The sequence below is a fragment of the Umbelopsis ramanniana genome, assembly GCF_025399195.1.
Source record: "Umbelopsis ramanniana AG unplaced genomic scaffold K450scaffold_13, whole genome shotgun sequence".
In the NCBI taxonomy this organism is placed as follows: Eukaryota; Fungi; Mucoromycota; class Umbelopsidomycetes; order Umbelopsidales; family Umbelopsidaceae; genus Umbelopsis; species Umbelopsis ramanniana.
The window spans coordinates 366,635-388,757 of NW_026252099.1; the positions used below are offsets into that span (position 1 = coordinate 366,635).

The window sequence follows — 22,123 nt, forward strand, 5'->3', positions numbered from 1 at the left end:
TTTGCACGAAGCGCTTTTTGATAGCCAAATTTCAAGGTCGCTGTTGGATGAATGCACGTGACTCTCTCAAATTTACGATGATTGCAAAAAAACACAAAAATTTAGAGACTACACTTTCAAGTCAATACAGTTGCTGTCAAGGCTCGATGCAGTCCATTTCTCGAGCATTTTCAAAGCTCTCTGTAGCTTCATATTCAAAGACCTTGAATGGTATGTCTTGACAATGAACCCCAGTGGAAACCTTTGCCCCATGGTGTAGTAAGCATTATACTAAACCTCCATTTTTCCAGCTGCAGTGCCATGTGCATTGATTCGGTCATACGCTACAACTTCCAACAGGGCACCGAGACATCGCTTGTTAGACGAAAGTAATGCTGCTGATCTTTCAAAGGTCGATCCCATTCTTGATTTCTCTGACAACAAGCCTGCAAACTTGGATCAGTCAAAGACTTTTCCATTCAACCGACCACCTGAAGTAGTTCTTAACACAGTCACGGACAATGTCGACACGCCGTTGGATCGCCTCGAGCAAATGCGCTTGTTGAAGAAGGCTCTTGTTGTCAAGCGTGTCGTCAACATGAACGGTAAAGGAAAGCAACCTTCTATGTACGCACTCGTTGTGGTCGGAAACGGCAATGGCCTCGCTGGGTATGGTGAGGGTAAGGATGAGGAAGCTAGCCGAGCAGTACGAAAAGCAACCAACCGAGCGATCAAGAACATGCGATACTTTGAACGTTATGATGAGCGAACCCTTGCTATGGATGTTTCACACAAATTCCATGCTACTACCATTCACCTTCGCAGCCGACCTCCAGGTAATTATAATTTGTACTGAACTTGCATTGACATCTGCAGGTCTTTTTTTTATTCCCTAGTCTTCTGTTTCTAACTTGGTTACTCTCACTATTATTTATAACCTGCTTGTACCTGCTTGGCCGGGTTAACACAAATATTCATCCCTTTGGTTCCTCCGACTAGGTTTTGGTAATCGATCCAATCATTATATCCACGAAATTTGCCGTTGTGTCGGTATTCATGATTTGAGCGGTAAGGTGATGGGATCACGCACACCTATGAACGTCATCAAGGCTACATTCGAAGCTCTCCAACATCAAAAGTTCCCTGAGGAAATTGCACAACTTAGAGGCAAGAAGCTGGCTGATGTTCAACACACATACTATGGAGCACAATAGATTATTTTTTTTTTAGAATGACCCTCCGTTCGGGTGCAGTATTTTTACTTCTTTGCATTATAGTATATATAAAAAAAGCCAATTTTTTTGCTAAAGACCATTCCTGGAGAAGAAGCCATGAAGAACAGTTCTGGTTCACGCGCGGTCAGGTGAGCATGCTGTTTATGGGACAACCCTCAATTTTTAGAAGTGACTGTCAGGGACTTGAAACAACTTGCTTTCTGGGTCCAGGCCTTCTCACCAGCACAAACAAAACAAAAAAAATAGAAAGCAGTGTTAGCCAGGAGCATATAAAAAGCAGAAAGTCTTTCACTTTGTCCTTTTCACTTTTATCCACATGTTTGATTTCCTTATCCCACGTCGTCAGTCTTCAATGTCTTCCCGCCGCCCATCAACACGGAGGCGAAGGCGCTCTGATTCCGACCTTGATATAAAACCATCCAGCAATAAGGCTTCAATACTACCAACCCGGCCTGGCCTTCCATCACATCAATCCTATTTTCTGGATGTGTATATATCTTTTCCTAGCTTGGAGGATGAAGAAAATATTTGCAATAACGGCATATTGTCGTAAATCAAAAAATTCCTTGGCGAAGCGAAAAGATAACCAGGGGGAGCTTTTATGAAAATGGGAAAGCAGTGCGCCGCCCAATCAACAAATAGTCACATACCTTATTTTTTACATGGATACTTTCAAGCATCTGTACCTCTGCATTTTACTCTAGCATAAAATTCATCTAAATATAAAAATGTCATGCTGAAGAAATGGTGGCATACCATTCAATGGTATGATCATTGTATTGAACCAAAGCAGTGAATTTGAAGACGATCTCGAGTGTATGATGTTGTTGGATTATTTCCTTCATGTTCAATACACTGAAATATATGCATGAATGGTCATTCGACATATTATATGAGTGAGCAAAAGCAAAAAGGAACCAGGAAGATATTTATGGCTTTATCAGAACCTAATGCGCTTTCAAGTGGGTGTCGGTAGCGACTTTGAAATCACTTTTACAAATGGTTGCCATTCGTATACATACCCTGTGCAAAAACCGCCTTCTTTGATTTACAAACAGGATATCAATAAGGTAAACTTTCGGCTAATTTCTTTGTTTCACGCAGTTACGATAGCTTTAAGTGTGTGTAACATCTTGGCTTTGGATGAAGATTTCTCATCCAATTTTGAAGGCATTCGCTTCTATGTAATTAAAAATATTTTTTACATAGAAATAATCAGTGAGATGATATACAATATGTTTCATCAGATTTGGTGATATATCTTTGAATGGGAGGGAGAGAAATGGCTGATCAGTCAATGAACCAAGTTCCTTGTGTTGTAGCAGTCACTAATTCTATATAACACTCGAAAGTAAGTAGCCTTTTTCCTTTGTAACATCGCTTCCTCATCCCTTAGCTTCGTTCTTAAGACCTTTCCAAGCTGCTTCTCCCTCTGACAAATTTCTGCTCTGGTGTGTCTCCATTCGCCACACATTCATCGTTCATGCCGTTGAACGACACCAAGACTCCCGTTGGTAAGTGATCTAATTGTGTAAGCTTGTTGTCAGGACCATACTAATGTCTTTCATAGAATTATTGCGCGAGTACGCCTCGGCTCACAATCTAAACTACCGTTTTGCCTACAAGACTGTACAATCCTCTTATCGTCCTCATGCTCGGTTCGAGTGCCAGGTGCACATTGGCGAACATCTCTTCGAGGCTGGTTCGGATTTTGCTACTAAGAGCGACGCCATGTATGTGGCTGCCAGAGTGGCAATTCGCTCGCTCATGGGGGAAACCAAGTCTCCTGAAGGCGATATCAATTCTACAACTCGCTCTCGTTGTGACTTTGAGAGCGCTTGGGGTAATCTGACTGTCCCATGGTGGGCCAATACCAAGATTCTTGTAGACCGCCTTCAAAATTTGGGCGGATTCACATATTCGTATATTCTAAACGAAATTTGCAAAAGTAAGTCATCACCCACACAACCTTTCTTCCCCATCATACCATAACCAGCGCTCTCCAATGCTGCATTTTTGACCATGACAACTCATTCTTCCCCACCCATTTTCACTTTTCTCACCATCGTTATCACAGTCTAACACACCCTTTTTTTCTCCATCTTCTCCTTTATTAATAGCCAACAAGATAGCCATACCTCTGAACATTCAGTACAAGGAAATCAAGGAAGGGGACTTCATTGCGCAATTGGACTTTCTAAACCGGCTCTTCTACACTGCTCAATCACACGCATCAGAGCGTGATGCTAAGCAAGATCTATCTCGTATAATTGTCTGGACTCTCTTGGGAAAGATTGATCATCGCACTGTCTCGAGATCAGTCCCTTCCGGACAAAATTTGGTCACACAAGCCACGCTGCACTCAAGTATCGAAGCCACAACCTTCTCTTCTGCTCAAAGCAACCAGCGGGACCCTGTTTCGTGGGCTGATGTGGTTGTTCGCAGAACCTCTCTTTCATCTTCCACTGCGGCTCACCCGGGAAGTACTGACCTTAGATCCGAATCTTATGACCAAAGCTCAGTCGCTACCAATAGTCCCAAGACAACCACTACTACGGCCACTAGTGTCACCACCGGTGATATGGCCTCTATTGGTGTGCTCAAAGACTCTGGCGATCTTCAACCCATCAACACCAAGATGTATCCCTTTCCACGCATGGCCATCATGCCAGCCGCTCTAGAAGTGGATGATATTCATGTTGACTGGCCCATAGCAAGTGTTTTTGAGCACCTCGACCTTGATGGTCCCACTAGAGCTGAAATGGAAGAATTCTCGTCTCCCTCTCCGTCTTTGCTATCTGAATTAAACTTTGGAGCATCCATTCTCACATCGTCTGCATCTTCTATCTTGTCTACCACTAGCCGTAATACTTCACAACAGTCTTTCATGAACCGTCGTTCCTACAATGCTCCACCCCCACCACCTGCTTCTACAAACGCAATGTCATCTACTGGCTGGTACCAGCGAGATGTTAGCTCACGCCCCAAAGCGTTTGGATATTCTAGCGCGAAAGGGCGGTTCCCTGAATCGACTCAATCCAACTACAGTCACAAGGATTCTAACTTCAGAGCCAGACAAGAACCGTCTACTCAAATGAAGCTTACTTCGCCTTACAAGGCATCTCCATGGCAAGGTTCCGGATCCCAGGCTTTGATGGGGCTATCAGAGCAACCTACATGGGTCAAAACGGCCGTAACAAGACTCTCGGATTTCATGAAGCTTGTCTATCCAAATGACTCTGTCATCCATTATGAACAGTATTATTCTTCAGAGTATGTATGCGTTCTGTGTGTGAGCTGGTTTGGGCATGTATCTAACTGCTATTGTTAGTGGGATTCGAGCTAGCGTATCGTGCGGTCATCTGGGAAAATTTATCAGTCGTAAGGCTGTAGGCACGCAGAGCGCGGGTACTAGCTATACGTTTTCTGAAGTCATAGAAGGTAGGGGAACTTTCTATTTTGACATGCTGAACCATATGTTAATGACGAATGCTAACACTAAAAAATTATTCACCGCTGACACTAGACGCTGCCAGTGTTGCGTTGGAAACTATTGCTAGTCAATACTTTTAGCGTTTCCACCTCCATAGGATGTTGCACATCTATACCATTCATTTCAATAGCCCTTTTCGCTTCACATAGCTCTAGTAATAATATATTTTTTCTGTAGTCAATTCTTACCAGGTCAGTCCCTATTAAAACCCATAAGCCTTCAGCGGACAATCAAAAATGCTTTCTGAGACAAAAAAAAATTGAATGCGCTACGCAATCATGATCTCATGGCCAAAATGGCCCCCACCTTGTAAGTGCAAATATAAAAGCGCCAGAGCACGCCAGCCATCCAAATCATACAATACCTTTTTCTTAAAACATCAAAAATATGCCCGAAGGACCAACTTGTCGCGTTTCATACAAGGCCGATGGCCAAGAATTTTTCGTCTTTGCTGATGCTGATTACCTTGAGAAGTGGAAGCAGGATAAGACCATCCCTATTGTGCAGGTTGTTCAATGTAAGTGGAAAAGGAGCCATATTAAAACCTGCGCAGAGCTATAAATAACGCAGATTGATTCTTCTAGCCTACGAAATCTTGCATGTTCCAAACGGCGGCAACACAGGCGAAGCAGTTCGACCAGCAAAGGGCGCCTTAGAGTCGGCGTTTGGTACCTCCAATACTGACGACATTGTCAAAAAGATTCTCACTGAAGGCGAATACAAGGGAGGAGCCCATCTTGGACGTGCGGAGGCTTACGGTCTAGGCGGTGATAAGGGACAAAGTGCCTATTAAGTAGGCCATGGTTGTGAATACTGTATATATGAAAAACTAAAAAAAATAAAAATCTTTGAGAAAGAAAAATTAAAGCAAACATTGTGTGCCACCTCATATTCAACTGGGGACCTGACCGACGTGATTGCCAGTTCACAGTAGATCACCTACCCATTTTGCCCCCACAATCACTGTGGCTTTATGGAATGAGGCTTGAGGGTTTGAGTTCTACCGGGAAGAACGTGTCAGTGGGCAATCAAACACATGGATGGTGTAGGAATGTGTGACAAAAGAGGAGATCGGGGGGAGGCAAAAAAGGAGAAGAGAGAGAGGTAATCATGGCTAGAGGGTCGCTCTCTGCGTGTGGATCTCAATCTACGCGTCCCATCCTAGATGCAAACCCAAGTACTACTATAATATAAATGTACTTGCGTGTTGTGTATAATATAATTATATTTACTTTTCTTTTTTATTTTTCCTTGGTTGACCAGGCGATTGCGCTTCTTCTTTTTTTTTCTTCTTCCTCTTGATACTAACTCTTTGCAATCAAGCCTTATTGAAAAAATGGACACATCTCTATACGAACCACCAATAACACCATCCTCCACGTTCACGTTGGAGGACGTTTTGAAGAACAATACCAGCCTGGCATTCAACAATTTTTACTTGTATTTACAACAAACCTACTGTACGGAAAATTTGGAATTTTGGCTGGCTGTTCAACGCTACAAGCATTGTATTGTCGTCTTTTTTGACGAGCGAAAATGCAACCAACAGGCCCTGGCATATTATGAAGATAACGAGTGGATACCTAAACCAGTGGATGTAGACCCTACTATAAAGTTAAAAAATGACCAGGAAATCCACTTGACTGAATCAGAGGCTAGCCTGTTACCGCAATCTCAAACCGTCTACTTCAACTTGCTCCGTCAAAAGTTGAGTCAAATCCTCACCACGTTCATCTGTGTCAATGCTCCTCAGGAAATCAATATACCCTGCGACATGAGAGAAGAAATATTATACCACGTTCGCTCCGGCAACCTTCACCCCATGATTTTCAATCCGGCGTGTGAAGCTGTATTAGAATTGATGCGGGTGAACTCGTTTATTCCTTGGCTGAGCGATATCGTTGCTCGCGAGCAAGAGCAACAAAAGAAGAAACGCAACAAGGAGGCTAGAGAAGCTAATCGATTGAGTATTAGCAGTTTTCGTCTTCGACGCTTGCGTAGCTTCTCATCATTTGATTCAGCAAGCACGTTCTCTAAAGGGGAGGATGATCGTAAACAACGCCATAAACGAATGTTTCAAATCATTCAACGTATATCACGTACATTAGGATTGGCATCCAAAACCACCAATCGTCCCATTGGTCTAAACCCTCCTTCATTTGAAAGCACTCTCTTGTTGGCTCCCTTGTCTCTGGCTGCGTCGACGCCGCCACAGACGCCAGTATCTGGGGATCGTCGCTCCTCTTGGATTTGGAAGCGATAGATTGTCACCCCACCTCCTGCCCCTGCCTCCCCAAATAATCAACCGAAAAAGAAATGGCCAGTTTTTTTTTTTCCATTATGCCAAAAAGAAAAAAAAAACCCACCTTCGGAATATGTATATACCCCTTCTCTTGTTGCCAGTAGCAAATGCTGACATCGCATCAAGTCAAATTCACAGTAGATAGACACGCCATCCAAGCCAATCTGATTCTTTCTCAGTGTAATTATTCTGCCGATGTAAATGCTCCCACTCATTATTTTATTTCCCTCCACTGTCAAAAGATCTATTGTATTGTTGGAATGTATAGCAAAGATAAATGTGTCCAATTTTTTTTTTTTGAGATCGCAAAGGACGTCTTCGTAGGGGCTGGTACACTAGGTGGGGGGACTCCTTTCCCGCGAGTCAATGGGTTTAACATGCTGTAACCACCACGTGTAGCCACTGCTACCGTCATGTAGTTATCCTTCACATTAAGAGGAGTTCAAAGCGAAATTTAATTGTTTTGTTTTAATGAGTTTACTGGTATTCTACTTCGGATACTTCTAGTTATGTTATATCCCAGTTATATACAATTACGGTTGAATTGGCCGGTAAGTCATGCTTTGGAGAAAAGGGGTACAAAGGACGATAAGAGAGCTCACTGGATATATATACATGCCTTGCCTCAGTGGATGATGGTGAAGAAGGGTTGGCTTGGTCGTTTGGTTATGATACTTTTTTTCTAGCCTCACCATCCAGATAACGCAGCGTCTTCTGGTGGGACGCTTTCCACTGGATTATAGTGACGAATAGGCTTGTGAATATCAGCCAAGCGCAATTTGGAGTTGATGGTCGAGTAGATCTTGTTAGCAGCCTTGCCTATTTTGGCGTAGTTGCCAGTTATAATGACAGCGCGTTCATCGCTATCTCCAAGATTTTCATCGCATATCCATATGTTACAACCCGTAGAGGACCGCAGGTTGCTTAGTTCATCTTCAGTAGAAGTTAGACATTGAATAGCCAGTTCTGACAAGATCAAGCGTAGTAGCGACTCGGGAGCATTTTGCATCTCTCCATTCAATAATCTTGCAATATCACTAGTGATACCGCTCACTTTATCAAGATCAACGATGAAGTGAATAACACGGGGCCACTTGAGATCTTCACAATGCCGTGACCAGTTCATAGAATTGGATGGTTCGCCAAGATAACAGAACTGGTTGCGAGGTACCGTACTTGGGGTGCTAGTGATAGGCGTAATGTGCATCCTCTCTGCGGAGTACCTATTTTGCATTTGTCTGAAGATCGACATTTGGGAAGAATGATCTCTTCTGAATAAACTCTGTGTATAGAGATTGCTAACCAGTAAGCGCACAGTGCAAACGCTGGATCGCAAACGTTGATTGTTTGTCGAATGACCACCGTTGGTGGTGGTATCGCCGTTGGGGTTGGGAGAATCAGCTGCACCTGCAGGTTGTTGTAATCGAGCCCAGGAGGTTTCCATAAAATTGTCCATGTACAGGTTACCATTGGGCACTCTGGGAGAAGAATCAATACCTTCCACAGTTCGTTTTTCGTTGATTTCGACTGAAAAGCTCCAGTCTTCTTTGTTCTCTTGCCCATCAGTCGTACCAAATTCCGCATCACCCACTCCATGACCAGGAATATAGTAGATATTGTCCGGAGAGAAGGCTAGGTGTGTATAGCGTTGGAAAGATCTTCCCAAAAGTCTAATGGCGGTTTCGAATTGTAAGAGTTCCTGCAGGTCCAGCCCATCTAAGAACACTTGGAGTACTCGTTCTGTTGAACTTCCTAATGCATCTTTCTTCAATACCAACGTAGCACCACTGAGTACAGCAATTTCCGTTAGCTCGCAATCGTTGTCCTCTGAAGTTTCACACAATTTCTGAGCTAACAAATTGGGTATGAGCAAGTCAACCGAAAGCTTCTAGAAAACGAAGGAGAATGTATGAATGACATAAAATTCAAGGATTCCACTCAAGAGAGTGCTAGAAAGACAGCAACATGCTTACCTGACCATACACAGGGCACTTTCTGCGATACATTAAGAACGCACATTCTCTCCAAGTTCTTGCAACCTGATGAGTGGTGCCTGCGATACTTGCAAGTCGAGCACCAACATGGCTGGAAGCACCAAAGGCTATTGCCGTCTCAAACTGTCGCTCTAAATCTCGGTGGGTCTCGCCTCCAAGGCCGATACAGGCACCTACTACGTTTTTTGGAATCAAAGCTCTGATTGTTATGGGAGATTCGCCGACTTCGGCCTCAAGAACTTGGTGCAACAGCAGCGCTTGAGATTTCATCTGAATGGCGTTCATACATTGTCAGTAGGCAATTAAAGCTTTTGCCATTACAGCACAAACTCCACTCTGGAAAGGGAAGGTACCATTTCTTACATACATGCCCGTAAACAATCACAACGTTTCGCAACAGCTGCTTTTTTTGTGGGGGGGGGGTCCTTTCAGTCAAAAGTCTCTCTGGACGGATTTTTTGGGCTGCTTATAGTCGCAAAGTGGGCAGGATAAGAAAAAAAAAAAAATTACGACTTTGGCTGTCTGATTTCTTTTCGATCCTGTGCGCCCAACCCACCCTTTTTTCCACTAAGCAGCCAACCTTTCTTTCCTCTCTACTTCTTTTTTCTCTCTTTCTCTCTCTTAAACACACTAAATGACAAAGGCAAGCTAATCTCCATCTCTCATCTCAACCGTTCGTTTTTCCTTATTTCTAATAACACGGATCACATCCCTCCTAGTAGCTTACTCGAAAGAAACTGGTAGTCGTAGGTGACGGTGGTTGCGGAAAAACGAGTTTGTTGGTTGTTTACCAAAAGGGAGCCTTCCCAGCCGTAAGTCATCATCGCTAAACGAATCGATCGTCTCCACCCGCTTATAAGCTAACGGGGAATTTTAAATTGAATGGCGCGGACTGGGTCCCGTTGATAGAGATACGTACCAACTGTTTTTGAAAATTACATTGTCAACGTTAAACTGGATAATGGAAAGATGGTCGAATTAGCATTGTGGGATACTGCTGGCCAAGAGGACTATGACCGTCTACGTCCATTGTCATATCCTGAGACCGATGTCATTTTGATGTGCTTTGCTATTGATCAGCCGACCTCGTTCTCCAACATTCAAGACAGAGTAAGTGGCTCAGATGATCTTCGTGCCATGGAAGAGGAGATATGCTCACGTCTGTTTTGATTTTCCTCTCTCTCTCCCCTATAGTGGCTCCCTGAAGTGACTCATTTCTGCGAAAATATACCGAAACTACTTGTTGGCATGAAGATAGATTTACGCAACAACAGCACACGTGTAGCTCAACTAAATGCAGTCGGACATAAATTGATTTCATACGAAGAGGTAATGAAAAAAAAACAAAAACATACATACCATGTCCTGTTGCGGAAAATTGACAGCCATTTGTTCACAGGGTGAGGCTCTAGGTAGAGAAATCGGAGCAAAGTACTATGAGTGCAGTGCCATGGAAAACACCAACGTCACTGAGGTCATAGAAGCTGCAACAAGAGCAGCCGTGTCTGGTAACATGCGACGATTACAAAAGAAGATATGCAACCTGCTTTAAAAGAAGAATATATATAAAAAATAGAATAACATTAGATGTGTGCCTACCCCCCATTGCATCTCTCTCCCTCCCACACACCATCATGTTTCTGTTCTTCTCGATACCCTGTTACAGTACACTCATAGCAGCCCTCTATTTGAAAAAAAAAAAAGCGTCCGTTCGACTCATTAATTAATGTATAATTTTTTTGGTTTTATTTGATTTTGGGAAAAGAAAAGGTGAGCGCAAGGGACAAGTCAGTTGCCCTATAGTATGTGCAGCCTTTTTCATTCTCTCGTGGTTGTCGATAACCGATAAACCTCTCTTGCAAATGTCCAGATATACAGAATGAACAAACTAAGTTAAAAAAAAAAAGGAAGGAAAGAAGATGAAAAATGTGAAAAAAGAATTATGCATAGTTAGAATACGGGACAGTGAAAGAGGAGTGGTGTGGTGGTTGATATGTGGTTTGAGTGAGGAAAGAAACAAAACAATAAATGACACGAAAGAATTGGAGTGAAAAAAGATACACAAAATGGGATAAATGCAATACAATCTATGAATACGTCGCAAAGAGTTGGTAGAAGAAAAATAAAATAAAAGAGAAGAAAACACGGTATAATATAAATATGATAAAATTGCATGATGAATCCGAGTTGTCTGAATGCGCGTCTTGAAATTGGAAGCAGAGAAAGAAAAAAAAAAAAAAAGGAGGATAAAGATATAAAGAAAGACATGACCGTTGCTGTAGTGGGGGGTAGAAAGCTCTAAAATGGTTCATACGAGGTCAAGAGTGCGTACGAACCCCGTTCTATAATGTTGAGATGTTTGCAGTTTAGAACCAGCTGGTCTTGTTTTGGTACTGAATTGGAGGAGCAGAAGCTGCAGCAGCGGGTCTTTGGCCACCATAACCACCAGCACTAGCACCTCCACCAAGAGGAGGATAGGCGTTGAAGGAGTCACCGCCACCATATCCACGGGAAGCAGGCTCTTGAGATTGGAAACGGTAATCACGGCCACCGAAGCTGTTGCCGCCGCGACCACCACGGCCACCGCGACCTCCGCGACCTCCACGACCACCACCATATCCACCAAAGCTGCGGCCTTCACGAGCAATGCTTTCCAAGAATTGAGGAATCTCTTGGTTGGCTTCCTTGAGCAAATCGGCGAGTTCAGTAGCGATACCCTTGTTACCACGGTTGAAGAAAGCAGTGGCGAGACCGGTGTTACCAGCACGTCCAGTACGACCAATACGATGGACATAGTCATCAACGTCAGTGGGAAGATCGTATGAGATGACATGGGCAACATTGGCGATATCCAAACCACGAGCAGCGACAGCAGTAGCCACCATGATGGGAGTGCGTCCGGAACGGAAGTATTCAAGAGCACGTTCACGTTCACGTTGAGTACGATCACCGTGAATGGAGGTGGCAGGGAAGTTGTGACCCAAAAGGAAATCGGAAAGACTGTCAGCCATACGCTTGGTCTCGACGAAGATCAAAGTCAAGCCGGTGACATCATTGGAATGCAAGATATCCAAAAGAACGGATCGCTTGTCTTCATCTTCGACGTATTCAATCTTTTGAGTGATGTTCTCAGAGGTGGAACCAACACGTCCAACAGACAAGAAGATATAATCCTTGAGGAAATCGCGAGCCAAATGTTGGATATCACGAGGGAAAGTAGCGGAAAACATGAGGGTGGTACGGTCTTCGACACCGGGCATGCCTTCTTGTTCAACAATACGGCGAATCTGAGGTTCGAAACCCATATCCAACATACGATCAGCTTCATCAAGAACGAGATAGCGGACTTGTTCCATGGAAATACGAGCGCGTTCGATCAAATCGACAAGACGACCGGGGGTAGCAACCAACAAGTCGCAGCCACGTTCAATTTGACGCAATTGGGAGCCAATATCAGCACCACCATAGACGACGCAGGACTTGACCCATGAACGGTAGCCGAACTTCTTGCCTTCAGCGTAAATTTGTGAAACCAGCTCACGAGTAGGGGCAAGAATCAAGACGCTGGGGTAAGCCTTGCGAGTGCGACCATAACCAGGAGGAACTGAGCTGTTTTCAGCGGGTTGGGGAGCGGGGCCCTTGGAGAAGAGTTCTGAGAACAATGGGAAGAGGAAACCACCCGTTTTACCGGAACCAGTTTGAGCGCATGCCATCAAGTCGCGGCCTGCAGCGACGATTGGGATCGAATACTTTTGGACGGGAGTAGGGGTTGTGTAACGAGCAAGCTCAATGTTGGACAAAAGATGTGCATCCAAAGGAGGGCTTGTGAACTAATAAAGATGGATGGCCAGTGTGAATAACAATGGGAAATGTATGAGAGGATTTGTCGGAAAAAAAAACTTACGGAAGTAATGGCTTCTGGGACTTCGTTACCACTAGCTTCGACAGGGATATCATCGTACTTTTCAAAGTTGATACCAGTGTGTTGACGATCAAGATCTTCAGCAGCACCGAAAAGCTCACGTTCAGCGCGAGGGTTTCTGTTACCGACGTGGTGAACACCGTCCTTCCAGTAGCCTTGACCTTCTTCGCGGCGAGGAGCATAGCCGTTATCGCCATCGCGGCGGTACTTTCCACCATAGGAACCACGTTCCTTCCAGGTAGGACGACCATCCCAGCTACCAGTATTGCCTCCACGACCATAGTCTGAACGGGTAGACCAGCTAATAAGAAAGGAAAAGAAAGAAGAAAAAGGATTAATGAATAAGGAGATTCACGTGACGCAATTATTTTTTTTTGGGAAAGATTTTTAGGTTGGTTTGCTTTTTCATCCATCGGGAGGCACAGTCAGAATCTCAAAGTGGACTAAAATGCTGGATCGTCAAGGTAGAACCAAAGATTGGTAGCGAGATCACTACAAAGCATTATCCAGCATGGTAGGAAAGTCCATCTGCCTGTGCTCCAACGATGCAAAGTGCCAATCTACAAACAATAAGCAAAGAGATTTGAAATAGTACCTGTCATTGCTGCGGTTGTTGCGAGGAGCATCGTCCCAGCTTTCAGATGATCGGCCGTTGCCGCTGGAGCTGCTGTTTCTAAGATGAGGGGGAACATAGCGGCTTCCGCCAAGCTTTTCACCGCCATATCCGCCGTTGTTGTTGTTGTTCATGCCCATACCAGCTATAAAGGACAAAGAGATCATATATTAGTGAAACCGTTTCCATCAATGCAAGTGTTACTTCCGATTACATACCAAATTGCTGTTCTAGACCATTGGTGTTGTATGTGCCATTGCTCATAATGAGATTACAAAGATAATTTCCAAAGAGTTAAGGAAAGAAAGATGACTTTTCATGGTTTTTTGATAGGTGACTTTCTTTTATCTCTCTCCCAACATAGCAAAAAAAAAAATGAGCGAATAGAAATCGCTTAAAAATTTTGTGACGGAGTTGGACATGCCCCCAACTTGGTGAGCAATCCCGGCCGTAGCGTCATGGATCGGATGTCAGCTTGAGCCTAACCGGCCTAGCAGCAAGGACCTTCAAAACACAGGAGATACTAAACTCTGATAAGATCCCCCTCAAAAAATCCCATTCGACTGGTAGTAATAAAAGATGTATTGTCTATTAAAGCCATTCATATGGAACAATCCAATCGATAACGAAAAAAAAGACACATTCTCTAGAAGGTTGATTTGATTTGTCTGGATATGTTTCCAATGCAATAGCTTTTTTGGGCCATATTTTTTTCTTTTTTTTTTGGTGTGATATTTGTTCTCAAGAGAATAAGCTAGTAGTTATGATAGGTTTATTCTTCGTCCTGTGCGGGAGCAGCAACAGCCCAGTAGCTGCCGACAAAGGGAACCTTAGAAAGGATATCACGCTTGATAATTGGGATATCACTACCAAGCAAAAGGACAGCAGCACCAGCAGCGGCACCCCAGACTGCAGCAGAGGGAGCACTACACATACCAATTTAATTTTTGTGAGCGATTCAAGTTGAATTGGAAAGAATGCGCTAGAATACTAGCTGAAAAGAGACATTCCAGTTACTTACACACGGACGAGTTTCTCGGGAGTGATGAAACCAAAGTGGGGAACGGTAGCAATCTGATTTGAAAGAAGAAAGAACTTTGAGTAAATTGCTCCTAGAAGTTTATAAGAATTTGCTGCATGATTCAGCGTTTTACCTTAGGTGCTGGCATTGTGAATGAAACTAAAGCGTAAACAACCGGGGGAGAGCAGCTCTTACAGGCTTGCAAAATCACGTGCGTTTCTTGAATTCAATCCTCTTTGATTGGGTAAATATCTTAATGAAGCTTAATTCCATTGGACAGTTCAAGGTTTAATATCTTTATTTATTGGCTTGCAAGGAAGTCACACTAAAGAGCTGCTTTTCCGTTGGTAGCCGTCAGGAAAAGAGTGTATGCTCTAAAGAAAATGACAGAAAATCAGCTGTGTGTACATCTGTATGGTAAACAGTCCCTTAATAATAGCATTAAATGGAGTCAACTGCCATAGCTAGTGAGCAAGGCATTGCTGCTACCAGAAAGGAAAAAAAAAAAAAGTAAAACATTATGCCCGCCCGAAAACAGTCAGTGCTTCTTTTCACGCTAACAACCGGAATGGCAGACGAAGATCAAATCAAAGTTGGTAACGCCTCTAAAGGTAGCGTTGCTTCTGAGCCACCAAAAGAAACAGGGCCTACTCGAGGACCAGGTATCATGCTCAGAACATTTCAACCCTCGGATCTACCTTATGCAAAGCATATTTATTATAGTACTTACTTTGGGCAGGTGCCTCAAGGTGTCAAGTCCAAGCTATTGCACCCTCTTACATGGGCTTTGTTCATTGGATCTTGTAAGTTGGCTATAGTTTTTGCTATTGACCATTCCCACTCGTACTCATGTCGCTCCATTCCGTCAATAGACGCTTACTTATTAGCACTTGTGCCAATTGTCATCTCTGATATGAATTTCCCTTGGTGGACAGGACCAGCCCTTCGCATATTCATAACCTTTGCATGGACAGTTTTGTCCTTTGCCGGTTTGTTTGTCTACACTGATCGTAAGGAGGCAGTAGATGGCATTGAAGATGCCATGTGCAACGATATGAAGGATATTGAAGAATACTATCTCGGATGGAACAAGGAAGAGCGAGTAGTGGAGGACGACAAAGACTTCCATAGTTCAAAGGCGGTTGAGGGCGGTAAAAAGGTTACCTTTGACAAGAGCTCCAAGGCTGCCACCGAGGTCATCAGGACAAGAAAGCCCGACGAAGAACGCACTGCCTCTCAGTTTTGGGTTCTCACTATCAACTCCATTCCATCTGCTACTGTTGCCATCGATCAGCATCATGATATTGTATATAATGCTAGGGGAGTTATGCTAGCACCTTGGAAGCAGGCAGGTCAGTTTCTTTGCCGCCGGTATCATTTGTCCATTCCCAAATTTCTGGAGGGACCAGCCGTCCCCAAGCAAGCTGTATTGTTCCCTGCTCACAAGAAGAACGAGGCTAGCCTTCAGAGACTGGCTATCCAAGGAGAATATCAAGGTTTTGGACTGTCGAATATCCTCATCAGTAGAGCTATGATGTGGGCAAATGAGCACAACATCGAAGTCGTCTACGCCACTGTCAATCAAATGCAAAAACCTGCACAGAATATCTTGAAGAACAAGCACGGCTTCCGACAAATATCTCGCAAGAGTACAGGATGGTTTGGTCAATATGAAATGGTACTTCAATGCAACGTGAAGGATTGGGTAGAAAAATATGAAAAAGACCTGAAAGAAAAGGAAGAAAGTGAAAAGCAACTCAAAGAGGAGCAATCCAGTAAAGAACAGTGATGTTGTACATATATCGTTTGTATGTAATTACGAAATAAATGAGAAAAAAATATTTTTCTATGTAACTATATGTAGATCTCCTTGAAATTATTATGACTACATCAATTGTCTTCCAATACTTCTTTCAAACTGACAAGCAGTGAGGGCAAATTGTGGGTTTCACGCATTATTTCAAGATGGTAGCAATGACTCTCCGTTTATTAAAAAAGATAAAGGATTTTGATTGCCTTGAAGTATTTTATCTTTGTGCCCTCGTTTTGATGTCGATGCTATGTTAGCTCAACAATAGGCAGTGTTATGAAGCAGGACAACGTTCAAATTCAATTACTGTATTATTGTCATGGAAACAAATGACGTAAAGCCAATCCTACCGGATAAAATTCCCATATGACTTGCAATGAATTGAGCTTATTCTTTAGGCCTGACATATGGAACTGAGCAGCGACGAGGAGACATGGAGCTCTCTGCGTTTTGATAACAATAGCTCGAAGAAACAAATATCAGAGAAGCGACCTGGTGAGCCCATCCTTAGACCAACCAAAAAGGCAAATACAGAACCCAGTCACTCCAACGGTATAGAGCCTTCCAGTAAAGAATCTAGCAATGGAAGCAACGAACACAGCCTCTCAGGACTTGCAAAGCAATCGAAAGAGACTAATGGAGCAGCATTGAATCCATTAGTGGCCAATGACAAAGTGAATAATTCCATCCATGTCAGCAAGCAGCCAGCTGACATTACTGAGCAAGCAGCAGACAGAACCATAGCTTCCACTTTACCTTCGAATGGACTTCAGGGTATCAGCAGCAAGCTGAAGAACAATCTAGACAGCGCCAGCCCTTCGGCTGCAACACCAGTGGGTAGTCCCAAGTCCATTAAGGTCAAAGAGATAAAGCATTCTGAGCGAGTAGTACAAGCTTCAATTGCCCGATACAAGCCATGTAAGTGAGCCAGCTGATTGTTTCCATAACTTTTTTTTGGCCCTTGCTAACTCCTGACATTTAGATTTTAGCTTTATGAGCGGCAATGAAGATTCTGATTCCTCGAGAGACCATTCCTCCAAGAAAGAGTCCATTCGGGTTGAACTGGAATATCCAAAGACAGGCATTAGCGAGAGGTGAGGGTGATATAGCCGTTGTACTGGAAACCCCCTCCGGTTACTAACCATTGCGCCACTTTGCATGAATTACTGTTCCATTGTAGATTTCTTCTTCTCAAGCCAGTCATCGTCAACCCCAAGACCAAAACATCGGATTCAGATCAAGAAGATAAAGACGAATACAATCCCATCACAGATCTAATGCGAACGGCCAACGCCATTTACGAATACTTCTTACCAGCTGAATTACAAAAGTTGCTTGGCGACGAGACGCAAGGCACCATGCGAAACTTGACCAAGTATAGAAATCGAAGAAATGGAACCGGTTTTATCAAGGCTGTCAATGAATTCAATGCCGTGGTTCGAAGTTTCAAACAGGACGGTCAAATGGCTTCCAATGCGCGAAGAATTCGTCCCAGCTATGAACTAGTCTGTCATATTCTGTACCAGGTTTATAGTCGTACTGTTGCCCCGCACGCCGAAGCTTTGAATAACTATCAAGGTCAGTGTTGTAGAGCATGGCTGTAATGCGAATGCGAGCTAACGTTTCTTTTTGTTGTTCATAGCGTTCTCAAACCATGTGTACGGTGAGATCAATTCCATTTTGATCAAGGAATTCATTGAGCGCACCAACATTACCTCGAAAAGCGTGTTCATCGACATGGGCTGTGGAATTGGGAATGTTGTCCTGCAAGTAGCTGCCCAAACGGCTTGTGAAGCGCATGGTATCGAGATCATGGAAACACCGTGCAAATTAGCCAAGCTTCAGCTGAAAGAATATGCTACTCGTATGAGGTAAGAAGAAGAAGAAAACAGTACAGTGCCTATCTTTTTTGGTAGGATTGGAACTGATGGGCACATCCCTTATTGTGTGTGTGACTAACAAAATTTTGCTCTGCAGGGCATGGCAACTTCCCAGTGGCAATATTCGCATACGACAGGGAGACTTTTTGGAATCTCCTGAAATCCATGATGCCCTGAAGCGGGCCGATGTTATTTTGGTCAACAACTACGCTTTTGACAGTACACAAAACCAGGGCCTTTGCCAATTGTTCTTAGATCTCAAGGAAGGCACGCAAATTATTTCCCTCAAGTCCTTTGTCCCCATCGGTCACAAACTGACTGAGCGGACCGCGCATGCTCCCGAATCTATCCTACGTGTCAAGAAATTCCCTTATTACACCGAAGCTGTGAGTTGGACTCACAATGGGGGCAGTTATTATATCTCGACAGTGGATCGTCGTCCGGTCCAACGATTTTACCAGCGACTCATGGGTTAAACAAAAAGGAATTCGTTGATCGAAACGCTCAAACCATCTCTGTAATTTATTTTTCACTCACTGTTCGTTTTTGTGTCTTGAACCCCATAACGTGCCTTCTCTTGTGATATTATTCGTCGTAAACCAAATCTGTAAAACTAGTGTAGACAACCCAAACCCCAATTTGAAAATATTAGAAGGTGCAAAAATTGCCCATATGTAAAACTGACCTCCATTGGAACAAGGAACATTCGAATTTTATGGTACAAAGAGAAGTAAATGTGAGAAGGAAAACTGTAAGAGTAGGAAAGGCACAAGAAATAAGGGTCAAATCATATGATTTATGTGGGTGGGTGGTTTGGAGTAAGTTTCGCTTCGATATTTCTATGCTTGCAATGACTCGCCGGTGATTGGAGTGCCCACGTATTGCGAAGTGTCTACATTATCAACGTTGTGGAAATCGAGAATCTCAGAATACATCATAACTAGGTGAAAGATGGAAAAAAGAAAGTTAGTATCCCATCGCTCGATTTTGCCAAGACCCTTCCTTCCTTACCTTTCCACGTATCGATGGGTAAATCGGCATCATTAAAGGACCAATCAAATTTCTCGGGTGCAGCAGGTTCATCCGATGGATCATGGTATGGAGAAAGGTATGGGTGGGCCAATGCTTCAGTAGCTGTAATACGCTTTCGTGGGTCAAAAACAAGCATCTTCTCCAATAGGTCAATTGCCTGAGGCTCCTGCTCGGCAAATCGCTGTGAGAAGGGAATTCGTTCACGCTTGGGCAAATTTTGGACAAAGCGCAAAGTGTTTTCGCTACAGATGGTGGCAACCACATCATCCGGAGGAGTACCCAAGAGTTCGGTGATGATTGAGAACTGGTGAACGTCTAGATCCATTATGTTAGCAAAAAATACTTTTTTCATCCGACCATGCACCTTCAATCTGCGACTTACGATCTTTTCCAGGGAATAATGGCTTGCCTTCCAGCATTTCAGCAAAGATACATCCAGCACTCCAGATATCGACTGTAATGGTGAAACCAGTATTATTAGCCACCTTGCGCACTATTTCTCCCTATCATTCCTTGGTAAAACCATTGATATGTACCTGCTACATCGTATTTCTGCCAAGTAAGCATGATCTCGGGCGCGCGGTAATACCGAGTTGAGACATAGCCCGTCATTTGAGGATCCTGGATACGAGCTAATCCAAAATCACAAATCTTCAAGTCGCAGTTTTCATTGATTAAGATGTTGGAAGGTTTCTAGACATAAACAATATGAGTAAGGTTGGACTTGGGCTAACAATGAAGTCACAATGAGTGGAATATTTACCAAGTCTCTGTGAACCACTCCAGCGGAATGCACATATTTTAATCCTCTCTACAAAGAAATGATGAAGCGTTAAATCGAATGTTCTTCTGTTGTCATTGGTATGGTTTCACATTTCTTACCAAAATTTGATACAAAAAGTATTGAATGAATTGTCTCTCCAGCGGTCGGGATGTGAGTAGTCGATGCAAATCGGTGCCAAGAAGCTCCGTAACAAAGTATCTAAAATAAGATAGGTACATTTAGTGACTGTATACCGTTACCCAAATGGTGGGAAAAAAACCGCTAGTCTGTCCCACAAATAATCAAGGCAACTTACATGTCTTCCAAAGGTGAAATAAAGATGTCGCTCAAGCTGATGATCTGCATGCGTAAGGAGACGGTGCAAATGACCACATAAATTAAGTATTCAAGTCTTCGGACCAGGTTCATAATCAGTTAGGCTGCTTACATTTTCGTGTGTCAGTGCCTTGAGAAGTTTGAGTTCTCTGTAAGTTCTCTTCGATAGGACAGGAGTACTGAAAGGCTTCATGATCTTTTTGACAGCAACATTGGTACCAGTAAGTTGATCCTTGGCAGAGCTAGATACAGTCCATTATCAGAAACGACCACCATGCATTTCATCGTAACTTATCATATTGCTTTTTAAACCACATACCACACTAAACCGAAGGCTCCCATTCCAACAGGTTGGAGATCTACATATCTGACAAGGAACAAAGGAGGTCAGCCAAGCCGCGGAGGTTATCCGGTTGAGTTGCGTCACAGTAACATACCTGGTTGTAACCTCGAAGACGGTACCGAAGATAGATAGCTTGACGAATTCAGCCATTAGGAAGCAGAAGAATGGAAGGAATAAAGAGATCTCACAATAGAAAAATTACGAAAAATGTTGAAATATAAAAAATTAGGTGTTGGCTGTCGCTATGATGTCATTGTGGCCATCCACTTTGCTGGGATTTAAATAAAAAAGAAAGTTTCCCCTATGTGGTCACTGATGGAATTACATGTTCAACACCATTTTCAACCAGTCTATCATGGTTCAAGAAATAAAGAAAGTAAAGCGTTTATTTATAATGGAATCTATTGCAACTTGGATTGGTCTACAAGGCCTTGGGCAACAAGGTATTGGACGATCTTTTGAACACCCTCTTCTATAGAGAGTTGATCGGTGCGGATATGAACTTCAGGAGCGAGAGGCTCTTCATAAGGTGCTGAGATACCGGTGAATTCCTTGATTTCACCAGCCTTGGCCTTCTTGTAGAGACCCTTGGGGTCACGGCTTTCAACAACGTCAAGAGGAGCATCAGCATAAACTTCAATGAAAGGAATACCAGCATCCTGGTGAAGTTTTCTAGCTGCGTCACGATCAGCGCGGTAAGGAGAAATGAAAGCAGTCAATGCAATAGAAGTGGAGTCAGCGAAGAGCTTGGCAACCTATATGATGTATCAAACAAATGGTCAATAACATAACCCCAACAACAAAGGACACATTTCTCCATCCTCGTCCTATCCTGAAGCTTTACCTCAGCAATTCGTCGAATGTTCTCGGTACGGTCGTCAGGTCCGAAGCCCAAGTTTTTGTTCAATCCGAAGCGGATGTTGTCACCGTCAAGGCGGTAGCTGGAGATCTTGGCGTGAAGAAGAGTCTGCTCGAGAGCAGTGGCAAGAGTGGACTTTCCTGAGGCAGACAAACCGGTAAACCAGATTGTGAGACCCTATACAGAGGACGAGCAGTTAGCAGACCGAGCATGGTTCTTTTCCTACATGACTTTTGACAAAGCCGACGCCCTCGCTCTGCCTTGTTATTTTCCTTTATCCCAAACTAACCTTCTGTCCGAGCAAAGTTGCACGCTCCTCCTTGGAGACGTTTCCATCGTGCCATGTGATGTTGGTTGCCATTTCAAATTTAGAGAGAAGAGCTTGGGGTGGGATACAAGACTTTGTTTCAGGTACATTATTGATAATCCGCAGATGTGACTGGCAACCACGACAAATTGGCACGATTGCCGATTGCGCAATTTGATCCTATCCTGGCGCTTGATGAAATTCAAAGCATCAGTCTCCGGTATTTTTGCTAAC

General features: G+C 43.5%; 12 protein-coding genes across 12 annotated transcripts; 7 read left to right on the top strand and 5 right to left on the bottom strand.

Annotated features, from left to right (window-relative positions):
- Window positions 1-23: 23 nt before the first annotated feature.
- On the top strand, window positions 24-1,362 carry K450DRAFT_231294 (uncharacterized protein). Its single transcript, XM_051587397.1, has 3 exons — window positions 24-210; window positions 291-815; window positions 979-1,362. Exons 1-3 carry the CDS (start codon window positions 48-50, stop codon window positions 1,191-1,193), a joined length of 903 nt encoding a protein of 300 aa, XP_051446819.1. The 5' UTR covers window positions 24-47; the 3' UTR covers window positions 1,194-1,362.
- A 1,335-nt stretch (window positions 1,363-2,697) lies between these two features.
- On the top strand, window positions 2,698-5,286 carry K450DRAFT_285896 (uncharacterized protein; the record flags this gene model as incomplete). Its single annotated transcript, XM_051593525.1, has 5 exons — window positions 2,698-2,728; window positions 2,785-3,162; window positions 3,335-4,487; window positions 4,546-4,655; window positions 4,741-5,286. The coding sequence occupies 5 exons, from the start codon at window positions 2,698-2,700 to the stop codon at window positions 4,785-4,787; spliced, it is 1,719 nt and encodes a 572-aa protein (XP_051446820.1). The 3' UTR covers window positions 4,788-5,286.
- K450DRAFT_231297 (uncharacterized protein) lies at window positions 4,942-5,807 on the top strand. The gene is made up of 2 exons (XM_051587398.1): window positions 4,942-5,224; window positions 5,292-5,807. Exons 1-2 carry the CDS (start codon window positions 5,095-5,097, stop codon window positions 5,498-5,500), a joined length of 339 nt encoding a protein of 112 aa, XP_051446821.1. The 5' UTR covers window positions 4,942-5,094; the 3' UTR covers window positions 5,501-5,807.
- A 1-nt stretch (window position 5,808) lies between these two features.
- K450DRAFT_231299 (uncharacterized protein) lies at window positions 5,809-6,989 on the top strand. Its single transcript, XM_051587399.1, has one exon. The coding sequence runs from the start codon at window positions 6,044-6,046 to the stop codon at window positions 6,968-6,970; it is 927 nt and encodes a 308-aa protein (XP_051446822.1). The 5' UTR covers window positions 5,809-6,043; the 3' UTR covers window positions 6,971-6,989.
- A 557-nt stretch (window positions 6,990-7,546) lies between these two features.
- On the bottom strand, window positions 7,547-9,493 carry K450DRAFT_231305 (uncharacterized protein). Its single transcript, XM_051587400.1, has 3 exons — window positions 9,367-9,493; window positions 8,983-9,273; window positions 7,547-8,897 (listed from the first exon to the last, which is right to left on the bottom strand). Exons 1-3 carry the CDS (start codon window positions 9,370-9,372, stop codon window positions 7,698-7,700), a joined length of 1,497 nt encoding a protein of 498 aa, XP_051446823.1. The 5' UTR covers window positions 9,373-9,493; the 3' UTR covers window positions 7,547-7,697.
- Window positions 9,494-9,550: 57 nt separating this feature from the next.
- On the top strand, window positions 9,551-10,962 carry K450DRAFT_231309 (uncharacterized protein). The gene is made up of 5 exons (XM_051587401.1): window positions 9,551-9,646; window positions 9,726-9,815; window positions 9,913-10,113; window positions 10,198-10,332; window positions 10,403-10,962. The coding sequence occupies exons 1-5, from the start codon at window positions 9,638-9,640 to the stop codon at window positions 10,553-10,555; spliced, it is 588 nt and encodes a 195-aa protein (XP_051446824.1). The 5' UTR covers window positions 9,551-9,637; the 3' UTR covers window positions 10,556-10,962.
- K450DRAFT_231317 (uncharacterized protein) lies at window positions 10,963-13,833 on the bottom strand. The gene is made up of 4 exons (XM_051587402.1): window positions 13,757-13,833; window positions 13,521-13,683; window positions 12,908-13,226; window positions 10,963-12,833 (listed from the first exon to the last, which is right to left on the bottom strand). Exons 1-4 carry the CDS (start codon window positions 13,800-13,802, stop codon window positions 11,370-11,372), a joined length of 1,992 nt encoding a protein of 663 aa, XP_051446825.1. The 5' UTR covers window positions 13,803-13,833; the 3' UTR covers window positions 10,963-11,369.
- A 477-nt stretch (window positions 13,834-14,310) lies between these two features.
- On the bottom strand, window positions 14,311-14,707 carry K450DRAFT_269970 (uncharacterized protein; the record flags this gene model as incomplete). Its single annotated transcript, XM_051592945.1, has 3 exons — window positions 14,311-14,464; window positions 14,560-14,612; window positions 14,693-14,707. The coding sequence occupies 3 exons, from the start codon at window positions 14,705-14,707 to the stop codon at window positions 14,311-14,313; spliced, it is 222 nt and encodes a 73-aa protein (XP_051446826.1).
- Window positions 14,708-14,947: 240 nt separating this feature from the next.
- Window positions 14,948-16,432, top strand: K450DRAFT_298511 (uncharacterized protein). Its single transcript, XM_051593687.1, has 2 exons — window positions 14,948-15,362; window positions 15,432-16,432. Exons 1-2 carry the CDS (start codon window positions 15,080-15,082, stop codon window positions 16,346-16,348), a joined length of 1,200 nt encoding a protein of 399 aa, XP_051446827.1. The 5' UTR covers window positions 14,948-15,079; the 3' UTR covers window positions 16,349-16,432.
- A 769-nt stretch (window positions 16,433-17,201) lies between these two features.
- Window positions 17,202-18,957, top strand: K450DRAFT_231329 (uncharacterized protein). Its single transcript, XM_051587403.1, has 5 exons — window positions 17,202-17,287; window positions 17,359-17,463; window positions 17,550-17,947; window positions 18,012-18,240; window positions 18,347-18,957. Exons 2-5 carry the CDS (start codon window positions 17,363-17,365, stop codon window positions 18,723-18,725), a joined length of 1,107 nt encoding a protein of 368 aa, XP_051446828.1. The 5' UTR covers window positions 17,202-17,287; window positions 17,359-17,362; the 3' UTR covers window positions 18,726-18,957.
- Window positions 18,907-20,902, bottom strand: K450DRAFT_231336 (uncharacterized protein). Its single transcript, XM_051587404.1, has 10 exons — window positions 20,818-20,902; window positions 20,700-20,747; window positions 20,493-20,622; window positions 20,361-20,404; window positions 20,164-20,263; window positions 20,045-20,092; window positions 19,818-19,974; window positions 19,664-19,735; window positions 19,261-19,596; window positions 18,907-19,189 (listed from the first exon to the last, which is right to left on the bottom strand). Exons 1-10 carry the CDS (start codon window positions 20,871-20,873, stop codon window positions 19,089-19,091), a joined length of 1,092 nt encoding a protein of 363 aa, XP_051446829.1. The 5' UTR covers window positions 20,874-20,902; the 3' UTR covers window positions 18,907-19,088.
- A 170-nt stretch (window positions 20,903-21,072) lies between these two features.
- Window positions 21,073-21,968, bottom strand: K450DRAFT_231339 (uncharacterized protein). The gene is made up of 3 exons (XM_051587405.1): window positions 21,872-21,968; window positions 21,568-21,759; window positions 21,073-21,478 (listed from the first exon to the last, which is right to left on the bottom strand). The coding sequence occupies exons 1-3, from the start codon at window positions 21,941-21,943 to the stop codon at window positions 21,125-21,127; spliced, it is 618 nt and encodes a 205-aa protein (XP_051446830.1). The 5' UTR covers window positions 21,944-21,968; the 3' UTR covers window positions 21,073-21,124.
- Between the last annotated feature and the right edge of the window lie 155 nt (window positions 21,969-22,123).

Bases quoted from the DNA above. Each gene is read 5' to 3' on its own strand.
- K450DRAFT_231329 (XM_051587403.1), top strand. From the start codon at position 17,363: ATGAGCGGCAATGAAGATTCTGATTCCTCGAGAGACCATTCCTCCAAG. The intron at 17,464-17,549 runs GTGAGGGTGATA...GTTCCATTGTAG, and splicing joins AAGACAGGCATTAGCGAGAG to ATTTCTTCTTCTCAAGCCAG. The intron at 18,241-18,346 runs GTAAGAAGAAGA...TTTGCTCTGCAG, and splicing joins GAATATGCTACTCGTATGAG to GGCATGGCAACTTCCCAGTG.
- K450DRAFT_231336 (XM_051587404.1), bottom strand. From the start codon at position 20,873: ATGGCTGAATTCGTCAAGCTATCTATCTTCGGTACCGTCTTCGAGGTT. The intron at 19,597-19,663 runs GTAAGTCGCAGA...TAATGGATCTAG, and splicing joins ATTATTCCCTGGAAAAGATC to ACGTTCACCAGTTCTCAATC. The intron at 19,190-19,260 runs GTAAGGAAGGAA...TCTTTCACCTAG, and splicing joins ACCCATCGATACGTGGAAAG to TTATGATGTATTCTGAGATT.
- K450DRAFT_231317 (XM_051587402.1), bottom strand. From the start codon at position 13,802: ATGAGCAATGGCACATACAACACCAATGGTCTAGAACAGCAATTTG. The intron at 13,684-13,756 runs GTATGTAATCGG...TGTCCTTTATAG, and splicing joins TGGTCTAGAACAGCAATTTG to CTGGTATGGGCATGAACAAC. The intron at 12,834-12,907 runs GTAAGTTTTTTT...CATCTTTATTAG, and splicing joins TCCCAGAAGCCATTACTTCC to TTCACAAGCCCTCCTTTGGA.
- K450DRAFT_298511 (XM_051593687.1), top strand. From the start codon at position 15,080: ATGCCCGCCCGAAAACAGTCAGTGCTTCTTTTCACGCTAACAACCGGA. The intron at 15,363-15,431 runs GTAAGTTGGCTA...TTCCGTCAATAG, and splicing joins GGCTTTGTTCATTGGATCTT to ACGCTTACTTATTAGCACTT.
- K450DRAFT_231294 (XM_051587397.1), top strand. From the start codon at position 48: ATGAATGCACGTGACTCTCTCAAATTTACGATGATTGCAAAAAAACAC. The intron at 211-290 runs GTATGTCTTGAC...CCATTTTTCCAG, and splicing joins ATATTCAAAGACCTTGAATG to CTGCAGTGCCATGTGCATTG. The intron at 816-978 runs GTAATTATAATT...TCCTCCGACTAG, and splicing joins CCTTCGCAGCCGACCTCCAG to GTTTTGGTAATCGATCCAAT.
- K450DRAFT_231299 (XM_051587399.1), top strand. From the start codon at position 6,044: ATGGACACATCTCTATACGAACCACCAATAACACCATCCTCCACGTTC.
- K450DRAFT_231305 (XM_051587400.1), bottom strand. The intron at 8,898-8,982 runs GTAAGCATGTTG...TTCGTTTTCTAG, and splicing joins AGTGCCCTGTGTATGGTCAG to AAGCTTTCGGTTGACTTGCT.
- K450DRAFT_231339 (XM_051587405.1), bottom strand. From the start codon at position 21,943: ATGGCAACCAACATCACATGGCACGATGGAAACGTCTCCAAGGAGGAG. The intron at 21,760-21,871 runs GTTAGTTTGGGA...TCCTCTGTATAG, and splicing joins CAACTTTGCTCGGACAGAAG to GGTCTCACAATCTGGTTTAC. The intron at 21,479-21,567 runs GTAAAGCTTCAG...TACATCATATAG, and splicing joins ACATTCGACGAATTGCTGAG to GTTGCCAAGCTCTTCGCTGA.
- K450DRAFT_231309 (XM_051587401.1), top strand. The intron at 9,816-9,912 runs GTAAGTCATCAT...TCCCGTTGATAG, and splicing joins AAAAGGGAGCCTTCCCAGCC to AGATACGTACCAACTGTTTT. The intron at 10,114-10,197 runs GTAAGTGGCTCA...TCTCCCCTATAG, and splicing joins TCTCCAACATTCAAGACAGA to TGGCTCCCTGAAGTGACTCA.
- K450DRAFT_231297 (XM_051587398.1), top strand. From the start codon at position 5,095: ATGCCCGAAGGACCAACTTGTCGCGTTTCATACAAGGCCGATGGCCAA. The intron at 5,225-5,291 runs GTAAGTGGAAAA...TGATTCTTCTAG, and splicing joins TATTGTGCAGGTTGTTCAAT to CCTACGAAATCTTGCATGTT.